The sequence below is a fragment of the Mastomys coucha genome, unplaced genomic scaffold, assembly GCF_008632895.1.
Source record: "Mastomys coucha isolate ucsf_1 unplaced genomic scaffold, UCSF_Mcou_1 pScaffold8, whole genome shotgun sequence".
Lineage (NCBI taxonomy): Eukaryota > Metazoa > Chordata > Mammalia > Rodentia > Muridae > Mastomys > Mastomys coucha.
The window spans coordinates 36,239,178-36,250,071 of NW_022196914.1; the positions used below are offsets into that span (position 1 = coordinate 36,239,178).

Below are 10,894 nucleotides of genomic sequence, written 5' to 3' on the forward strand. Positions count from 1 at the left end.
TCATGGTTAGGTCTTGTGTAGGCAGCCATTTTGGTTGGACTCCTTTAGTGTACCTTCTCTGTTCATTAGAGTGGTTCTTGAAGTGAGTTCATAGACCCTGCAGCAGCTGTATTACTTCACTTCCTACCAATGACTATTAGTAATTTTGTACCTTTGTCTCATTAGTTATCAAATAATCAGCCAATAAGGTTGTGATTTAGATATAACATCTAAATAAGAAACCACAATGTTAAACAATGGAAAGTGGCTGGTATCAAATCTAATGAAAAGTATGAAAAAGTTTAGAGATTGCTGGAGACATATTTAAAAATCTCCAAATACCTTCACACCTCACCCCATGAGATTAAGCTGTACATTTTAATAGAGTTTTTTAAGTTTATATGAAATATAAAATTTAGGACATAGTCTTTTAATCAGAGAGAAAAATGCTATTATTGTCATTTATTTTTACCTTAGTCGGCATCACTGAAAAAATGTTGCCAATAAAGAAAACCATCAAAAACAAAGTATAAATAGGACTATATGAGAGCACTGGATTTGTAACTCACTCACTTTGTGTCTCATAATCCTCATCAGCTACTGATGCAGGAAAGTAACTCAAACTACACAAACCTGCCTCTCACCCCAGTTCTGAGGATTGAACAAAGGGCCTTGTAAATGCTAAACAAGCATTCTACCACACTGGGCTACATCCTGAAACTTTCTATATCTTGGTTTAATTATAATATAGACACAATAATAGACTATGGCTAACTCATAAGACTGAGAGGATTTCAAGATAAAATGTAGATAGCATAGTGATAAATATGCAAGGCACTTGGCAATAGGTCAAGCTATTATGAAGATGCAATTATGAAAAAGACTATAAAATTCCACTGAAAACCATTTGAGAACACCTAAATGAAGGGAGGGATGAAATCATGTCCAAGGATAAGAAAAAAAATCAATATTGCAAAGCTATCATTCATCTTCAAGTTAATTTCTCCTAGTGTAGTTCAAATTACAACCTCAATTGAGTTTTTGACCCCAATAAGCTTATTTTTAAATTTCAATGAAAGAAAAAGCTGAGATAGCTTATACAATTATGAAAGGGAAGAATAAGATGGGGGTGGTCACTTACCAGAGATCAAGATGAACTACAAAGTTGTATTAGGTAAGGCAGTGTTGTAACTGCCTTATACATATACATATACAGGGTAGAAACTGACCAGTGAACAGAATAGAGTACAGAAGAATGCCTTGAGAAGTTGATATATGACAGTGATGGCATTATAAATACACAAAATAGTGCTTGGGAGAATTGTGACCAGATCCTACAATGACTGGCTACTCAACATAAAAAAACACAGATACAATGTATATATTTCAGATTTCAATTTAAGGAAGATCATAATAAAACGAGGTACATCTAAATTTTAGTGGTGCAGTCACTATGAAGTTATTGAGCTTTTGGGAATAAATCCTTATGCCTGCTCATGCAAGGAGATCTAATCAAACTCAGTTGTTCACAAAAACAAAAGAAAGCAAACAAAATCATGCAAGTTAGAGGGGAAATTACTGGGAAGAGTCTGTTTACCCAGATGTGGTTAGGGATGAGAGAGAGTAATAGGAGTTGAAAATGACCAGAATGTATTATATACATTTATAAAATCATCAAAGAATAAAATTATTTGTAGAATCATATAAGGAACTGCTACACTGTGAGTGTCTGTGTAATTCCTACTATAGTATATTTTTAAGGTGCTCCAAAGAACTGTACAAGATTGGTCCCCCCAAAAATGATATAAGGAACTTTATATTGAATATTTTCAAAGTAATTCTGAATTTCTCCTGTTGCAGCTTTCTTTGGGTCTTACAAAAGCTTCTTGAAAACACAGCTGTACTAGTAGATGAAGAGACTATAATCATAAAAAACCCCAACAAGTTACACAAACTCACAACTAGATAAAATAGTGAAATCAAGAGTCCCAAACAATGTTTAATGAAGAGCTGTTGCTGAAAGACTTGTAAACAGCTGGTCTGTCTGGGCTGGTGTTCTGAGCGGACCTTAGGCACAAGCTCTGCAGCCAGTCCCACAACACCCAGAGGAAGCTCCACTCCCAGGTTCTCTGACACTCTCAGGATCAGAGGTGAGAGAGACCCAACATCTGTCCCAACACTGGGAGTAACTGAGACCTGCGGGACCAGGCACACAGGAACTCTGCCAGCAGAGTGGCTCGGGTTCCTTCGGTCTGTCTGGGCTGGTGTTCTGAGCGGACCTTGGGCTCAAGCTTTGTAGCCAGTCCCACAATACCCAGAGGAAGCTGCTGCACTCCCAGGTGCTCTAACAAGCCCAGGGTCACAGGATCCCAGAATCACAGGATCACAGAGACAACCTGACTCTGAGGAGTTCTGATACAACCAGAATCACAGGAAGGACTGACTCCAGTAAGATTTAGCAAGGGCAGGTAGCACTAGAGATAACCAGATGGCGGGGGTTGGAGGGGGGGCAAGCATAAGAAAATAAACAACACAAACCAAGGTTACTTGGCGTCATCAGAACCCAATTCTCCCACCATAGCAAGTCTTGGACACACCATCACACCGGAAACCCAAGATTCAGATCTAAAATCATTTATTGTGATGATGATACAGGACCTTAAAAAAGACATAAATTGCACCCTCAAAGAAATACAGGAGAACACAGGTAAACAGCTAGAAGCTCTTAAAGAGGAAACACAAAAATCCCTTAAAGAACTACAGGAAAACACAATCAAACAGGTGAAGGAAATGAGCAAAACCATCCAGAAGGGAAATGACTTTTCTGTTTATGTCCTGAATTGACAATATTTAGGGACAATTGCTATTCCACTGTCACTCAAAGCACCTCAGCTACCTATCCCTCCTTTCCTGCTTCTTTTCCATAGGGAACCGAGGGTACTTGCATGCTGATCTCTCAATCTGGAGTGAATTTTCCAACTATTTCATATTTGACATATTCTTGGTATTGAGTCTCACTGAAATTCCACTTTTTAAGAAAAGGCTTTTCCTATGTACATGTTCTCCAATGAGTTTGTTTTACCACTCCTATTTTTGTAATATTTATTTGTTTGTTGTGTGTCTCCCCCTCAAGAGCATGAGGCTGAGTAGTACCTGCCCTTAGCAGGCACTGTGATTTGTAAAGTGTTCAGTAGAAAAGTCATTAAGGACATACTGACTGTTGAGTGCTCCTATGTCACTGTGTTCTATGTCCTGAGCCCTACCCCTTTGCTTTTCCAAAGTCTGAAACCAGAACATTTCTTTTAGTGTTCTTACATATTGGCCAGAGTAACACTACATGATTGTAGCAGGTGAAACTCTGCTACTCAGAGTGGTTGAGAATGATTTAATAGCGCATTATAGACATATCCCTAATGTAGAGTAGAGTCTGAAGCCATACCAATTGGAGTCCAACCCTCAAATCAGAGAATGTGAAGATCTTGGCTCCATGGGTCATTAATTGTAGTTTCTTTGTTAAAACACTAGATGGCAGCTGATTACGCTCTTGGATGAAACTGATTATCATTGTAGTATTTACCAAATACTGGATAACTTCTCTTATGATATTAAATATGCATACATTGACATGATGACAAAATTATGAAAAGGGTGTTGACCTTGGTCTGTGAAGAGTTAAATGTATTCTGAAACTTTATTTGAAGATTTAGAAAAGAAATGTGCTATTATATAATGTAAGAAAGCTAATTTGTCAGCTTCAAGTCTTCAGTGAGAGATAGGAGAAAGGGAAAAAGAGAAAGGGGACAGAGAGAGAGAGAGAGAGAGAGAGAGAGAGAGAGAGAGAGAGTAAATATTCAAAATGAAACTGAAATGCAACCTCTGCATTAGCAGCTTTGCACCTTTTCGATTAATAATCTAATCTAATAAATAATCAATTGCATCTTTCTTCTCTAGTTTCTCAGCTTAAATAAACACTATGGAAATAAGAAAAACTTTCAAATATAAGCTGATCAGAAAATCTATTGTTTCCTTGTATATATAGTATTGGGAGTAGAAACCTTTACTTTCTCTTAGATCCTAGGGAAAACAATCAATTAAGTATGCCAATTAGGCATTTTCTTTTAACTATTAGAAACGTGAAATACTCTTCACCTGCTAAATAAAGGAGATCAAAATATGTGATAAACACAACCTATTCTAATAAAATTTCCCTTATATTTTATGGTCTTTGAAAAGTGGTAGTAAAATAAATAATGGAAGGCAGATAGATGGCAGTAGAGGTCCTCAGGGAAGGTGGAGGAAGAGAAAAGGGAGGAAAGATTGTTCAGAAGAGTGGGAAGATACATTTGGGAGAAGTGCTAGAGAGAAAACTGGAAGGGAAGGGCAGAGAGAAGCAAGAACTATATGAAAAGTAGAGGGGGAATGGCAGGTGTACAAAATAGAAGAAGAGCAGATGGAAGAACTCCATAGACTGAACTACATACACAGGAAACAGGTAAGCAGTCTGCCTGAGGTATCTTCACTGGGGCCATCTCTCTAGGACTGAGCTTCAAGTATCTGAATAAAATCTCCTCTAGGTACCTGGGTGTTAGTTAATGAGTGAATTGCTTACTTTCTAAGCCTGAGAAGCCTTTCTTTAAATAAATATGCATAAACCTCTTTCAGGTTCAGGTTTACTCAGAGGATTAGAGGCATAGAAAGAATATGCAGAGAAGGAAGGAAACCCAATTCAAGTTCAACAGAAGATATTTGTACTTCTTACTACTCCTCCACAGCCATTCCTTCATTTGAAAATGGATACTTCTGTTGTTTCTGCCCTTAGCACAGCGGCATTTCTCTGTCTCTGAATTCTAACTTACTTTCTTTTTTTGTTGTTGTTTTTGTGTGTTTTTGTTTTTGCTTTTTGTTTTCAAGACAGGGTTTCTCTGTATAGCCCTGGCTGTCCTGGAACTCACTTTGTAGACCAGGCTGGCCTCGAACTCAGATATCCACCTGATCTTCTGCCTCCCAAGTGCTGGGATTAAAGACGTGCGCCACCACTGTCCAGCCAAACTCAGAGATTTTCTAACCTTGGGTATAAAACCTATATAAACTTTCTGGATGTTTGTTAGGTATCTAGGACAGCAAGCAATACTACTAAACCTACTTAGTATGTCATGCAATTCTCATCAATCAGTACTCTTTTTCTTCTTCGATCCATGGGTTCAGTAAGCGAATTAAACTACTTTTTATGTACTTACCAAACTTAAGCCAAGCATCCAATACATTGAGGAAAGAAGTGACATGAAATACCTAAGATTTTCAGTCTATCATGGTTATTATCTTTCATTTTTCTCAAAGAACAGAAAGAACAATGTTTACCGGTTAGTCCTGTAGTATGTATCCCTTGTGGCCCAATTTAGAGATCACTAAGAAGAAAGGACATAGGTGTAAGCCATTACATGCCTTGACAAAGAGATGAAGAACACATCTTAGAGACAGTGTAACAGAGGAAGAACATTTTCCCCATATGCTTGGATGAATGATAGATGATAGTGGTCTCTCCTAGTCATGTCTGAGTGTGGGTATAAGGATAGTGGGTAGACAGATTCAGGGCCAAGTTCTAGCTTTAATGGAAAGAAATGATGGAAGAAAGGTAGACATGACTCTCATGCTTCAGAAGAACAGGAAATTGTTATAGGCAGCTGTGAGCCCAAGGAACTGGGCCCTTTCCTGGAATCATAGACCTTTTTGGAGTTGGAGGTAGCTTTCTGGAGTATCGGGCGAGTCTGATGGCTGGGAAGGGCTTTGCTGTCATGGCTCTGGCTTATTTTATGTATGACAACCTCCCCAAGGTTGTAGACATCCTTCATCTGAAGTACTTTGAAGAGGCTGTGAATTGCCTCCTCTGGCACCCTCAGGTCAAAGGTCCAGGAATTGGCCTGCTGGGGACTTCCAAAGGGGCAGAACTCTGTCTCTCCATGCCCTCTTTCCTGAAAGGCATCACAGCCGCTGTCATAATCAATGGTGCTATGGTAAATATTGCTGGAACATTATACTACAAGGAAGAGAGTCTGCTTGCTTCAGGCATGAACCTAGAACGAGTCAGGGTGACCAAAGATGGGTTTAAAGATATTACGGATATCCTGAGCTTCCCTTTAGAAGGTCCAGACCAGAAGAGCATCATCCCTGTGGAAATGTCTGACACAGCCTTCCTGTTCCTTGTAGGTCAGGATGACCACAACTGGAAGAGTGAGTTCTATGCCAGAGAGGCCTCCCGGCGCTTGCAGGCCCATGGGAAGGAAAAGCCCCAGATCATCTGCTACCCCAAAACAGGGCACAACATTGAACCACCTTACTTCCCTTGATCCAAGGCTGCCCCCACTCCTATTTTGATATGCCTGTCATCCTTAGAGGAGAGCCCAGGGCTCATGCCATGGCCCAGGTGGATGCTTGGCAGCAACTCCAGACTTTTTCCATAAACATTTGAATGGGCACAAGAGGCCAATCCCAGCAAAACTGTGATTTTCTTTGAGTTTCATTTCTGGTTGTGATCCCTCCTGAGAATAGCTGCCCCCCATTAGGATATGTATGCATTATTTTCTCCTTTCAATAAAGTCTTGACAAAGAGATGAAGAACACATCCTAGAGACAACGTAACAGAGGAAGAACATTTTTCCCATATGCTTGGATGAATGATAGATGATAGTGGTCTCTCCTAGTCATATCTGAGTGTGAGTATAAGGATAGTGGGTAGACAGATTCAAGGCCAAGTTCTAGCTTTAATGGAAAGAAATGATGGAAGAAAGGTAGACATGACTCTCTTGCTTCAGAAGAACAGGAAATTGACAGTAAAAACAGAGTATACTTTCCTTTAGGGCAACTGTAAGATCTCATTAGGCACGGGAGCTAGAGCTTATTTATAGAATAGCATAGCAGTTTTGTTATATCTGAGCAGTACATCCAAAGAATTCTCACTCCAAAGGCTGTACAAATTCTTATAACAATACAGCTTCATCCTCTAGGATAAGAACCTCTGGCTTTTCTTTGCTCTCTGATCCCCCAATCCCATTTGTCTACTGATGCCTAGGGAGTGACTCAGAAGCAGTCAGTGCTGAGCCATCGAGCCACTTGATTTCTCTCTTTAGCAATCCAGAGGAATGATGTCTACTTAGCTGGATCACGATGGGGTCTGATGAAAGCTGTCTATATGAATGCTCAAGCACAAATGAAACACTAAGTAAGCATGTGGTACAAAATAAGGAGGAAAGAAGGCAGTGGCTTGTGTGCTACTTGATTCAAAGAAAGATAAATCATTTAGTGGAAAGTTTATCTGGGGGTAGAATTTGAGGAGGGTGAGTCAGAGCAAACTAATAAAGGAGTGTGATGTTGGAAGTTCAGGATGTCTCTGCTGCTGACGTTATTTGAGAGATAGAAGACTAAGTCTCTAGTGGGTGGCAATTAGGAAGCTCCTGGGGCACTTTCTGTAGCTGCGATGCTAACATCTGTGCCCTGCCTGAGATCAATTCTATTTGTGTAGCTGCTGTCAGTAAGTCTTTGTCTACATGTCTGTTTGTTTCTTAAATAAATGTTCCATTGTACTTTGTGTAATTAGTATTTTATACAGTGAAAGAAAGACCACAGTATACAAACAAGTCTCCTTTTCCTTGTTAGAGCAGATAGATAAGTTCCTGGGAAGACTGTGTAATTAAGAAACTTTGCAGAATGCACAAAAATTAAAAGGTGTTCTGAAAATATTTTCCATAATGTGTCTTGATATTTATCTTTACTCAGTGATATGTATTAGATCATTAACCCTGAGTGTGAATACACAGGCTTGTATCATCCCTGTCATTGTCTCATAATGAATTGTGTTCCTTCCCCAAATTTGTGTGTAAAAGCCATATCCACTAATATAACTGTGTTTGGGAAGAATATTAAATACATAAATAAGGTTAAATGTGGTGTTCAGGGCATTGTGGTAGTCTGGTATCTGCCCATATAAGGAGAGTCAACGAGAGCAATCTTTGAAGGAACAGAATATGGGTCAGAACACAGCAAGAAGTCACTGTCTACAAGCCAGGAAGCCAGGACTCATCGACCAACCCTGCCAACACCTTAATCTCAGACTTCTAGTTTCTAGACTGTGATAAAAACGTGTTGGCAATCGAGAACTCACTCCATTGTAGAGCCATTTTGAATACCCAGCTGTGATGTATGCTTTCTACATTTGGTATTCATTTATTTATTTATTGGCATAGCCTTTGTGAACATTTAGGGATCTACCAACAGCTGTCTCCTTCCTACCACCTATAAGATGCTCCTATTGGTTATGTAACTGAGTATACATCCAGGGACTCAAAAATAACACATATTCATTCTTTTATCTCTTTGAGTGTCAGATACCAAAATTGGTCTGACTAGACTAAAGTGAAGATATTAGCAGTCATTGCTCCCGAGGTTCTGAAGGCAAGCCCAGTTCCATGCTTTGTTCAGTACTTAGCAGCTGTCCTTAGACATTTCCACTTCATTCCTTTCCTGCTTCCATTACCACACTGCTTTCTCTTTGGTTCTCATTCCTCTTTATTCCTTGTAAATAGTGCAACCAAAAATTCATGAGCCTATCTGGATGAACTAGTGATAACCTACTCATGTCAATCATACAACCTCAACTGCATACTTCTTTCTGCTATATAAAAGGATTTGAGAATTAGGTAATAGATATATTTTGAAGGGAACATTATTCAGCCTACTATACTATCATTTGAATCCCATATTATATGGTATAAACCTGTTATAAACTTAACACCGTCTACAACCTCATTTGGGTTCATTCTTTTTCTTTTGAGTGAACCAAGTCTCTCCTCTTTGAATACCCTAAATAGATTTTAAGACAGTGGTTCTCAGATGTGGGTCATGACCCCTTGGGCATCAAATTACCCTTTCATAGAGGTCACATATCTGATATTCTACATATTATATATTTACATTATGGTTAATAACAGTTCTCAAATAGCAACAAAAATAATTTTATTGTTGGAGTTCACCACAACATGAGGAGCTGTATTATAAGGGTTGCAGCTTTATAAAGGGTGAAAACAACTGTCTAGGAAGACTCTTCTCTCATTTTTCCAGTTCACTTTAACAACTTCTTCTTCTTCTTCTTCTTCTTCTTCTTCTTCTTCTTCTTCTTCTTCTTCTTCTTCTTCTTCTTCTTCTTCTTCTTCTTCTTCTTCCTCTCCTTCTTTCTTTTTGGTTTTTTGAGTAGACCAGGCTGGTCTCAAACTCAGAAATATGCCTTCCTCTGCCTCCCAAGTGCTGGGATTAAAGGTGTGCACCACCAACGCTTGGCTCACTTTAACTTCTTGTGTAAATTTAAAAGGAACAGAAGATACAGAAAATGTGGTACTTTGACACAATGGAGTACTACTTAGCTATTTAAAACAATGAATTCATGAAATTCTTAGGCAAATGGATAGAACTAGAAAATATCATCCTAAGTGAGGTAACCCAATCACAAAATAAAACAAGTGGTATGCACTTACTGATAAGTGGATACTAGCCCAAAAGCTCCAAATAACTAGGTTATAATTCACAGACCACATGAAGCTCAGTAAGAAGGAAGACCAAACTGTGGGTTCTTTGGTCCTTTTAAGAAGGAGAACAAAATACTCACAGGACCAAATATGGAGAGAAAGTGTAGAGCAGAGACTAAAGGAAAGGCCACCTAGAGACTGTCCCACCTGGGGACTCATCCCATATCCAGTTACCAAACCCAGACACTATTGTGGATGCCAAGAAGTGTATGCTGAAAGGAGCCTGATATGGCTGTCTCCTGAGAGGCCCTGCCAGAGTCTTACAAATACAGAGGAGGATGTTAGCAGTCAGCCATTGGACTGGGGTGGGGTGCCCCTAATAGTGGAGTTAGAGAAGGGACTGAAGGAGTTGAAGAGGTTTGCAACTCCATGGGAAGAACAACAATATCAACCAACCAGACCCCCCAGAACTTGCAGGAACTAAGCCATCAACAAAGGAGTACACATGGCTCCAGCTGTATATGTAGCAGAGGATGGCCTTGTCATGCATAAATGGGAGGAGAGGTCCTTGGTCCTATGAAGGCTTGATAGATGCCCCAATGTAGAGGAATAGAGGGGAGATGGGAGTGGGTGGTTGGGTGGAGGAATACCTTCATAGAAGCAGGGGGAGGGAGATGTGATAGTGTTTTCAGGAGGGAGGGAAATGGGGAAAGGAGATAACATTTGATATGCAAGTAAAGAAAATATTCAATAAAAAATTAAAAAAAAAGGAGCAGAAGTACTTGGCTTTAATATGTTACAAACAATATAACTTCATTTTCCCCACACATCTGTTTTTTGACTCTTTAATCAAACTGAAGGCTTCCTTTTAAGTTTTCAACTTTCTTCTACATTCTTTGTTCTCATGCCCCTAAAACAACTGCTTTGGAAAGAGGGCAGATAGATGTATGGAGAGAGACTAGGAATTATGTACAAATGCTTTTGAGTCTTATGCTACTCTGGTTTTGGTACTACAGTATGAAGCCAACAATTCTTTCAGAATTTTTCTTGGAACTACCATGGCCCCTGGTTCTTTTTAGCTGCTACTCTACATATACAATGAGTTACTGCATCATCTCTTTGAGGAGGATATTTGCTTTCTATCGTGTTTTATTTGAATGTTGGGAGAAAACTCTTCCTACATATAACTCAAGGTCAGAGAAGCTCTACTTACTCCCCCTTTCTGTATCCCCTAAATGGGCAACTTCTACTTTGGTTTCAAGGAATAGTTGTTGTAGCTGTTGCATCAGGAATGACCTTGGCCTTCTCTGCCTATCATTCATGACTTCATGAACTTTGAAAGAACAAAGTCTATCAAGGGTAGTTGTTACTTTCATTGGCATTAGGGAAAAGCGTACCTCTGT

General features: G+C 39.4%; 1 protein-coding gene across 1 annotated transcript; it reads left to right on the forward strand.

Moving 5' to 3' along the window:
* Positions 1-1,131: 1,131 nt before the first annotated feature.
* LOC116083894 (acyl-coenzyme A thioesterase 5-like) lies at positions 1,132-6,351 on the forward strand. The gene is made up of 3 exons (XM_031360671.1): positions 1,132-1,153; positions 5,674-6,065; positions 6,184-6,351. The coding sequence occupies exons 1-3, from the start codon at positions 1,132-1,134 to the stop codon at positions 6,349-6,351; spliced, it is 582 nt and encodes a 193-aa protein (XP_031216531.1).
* The last annotated feature ends 4,543 nt before the right edge of the window (positions 6,352-10,894 follow it).

Coding starts and splice junctions, on each gene's coding strand:
- LOC116083894 (XM_031360671.1), top strand. CDS start 1,132: ATGAACTACAAAGTTGTATTAG. Junction 1,154..5,673: donor GAACTACAAAGTTGTATTAG/GTAAGGCAGTGT, acceptor TGTGAGCCCAAG/GAACTGGGCCCTTTCCTGGA. Junction 6,066..6,183: donor TGAACCTAGAACGAGTCAGG/GTGACCAAAGAT, acceptor TGTTCCTTGTAG/GTCAGGATGACCACAACTGG.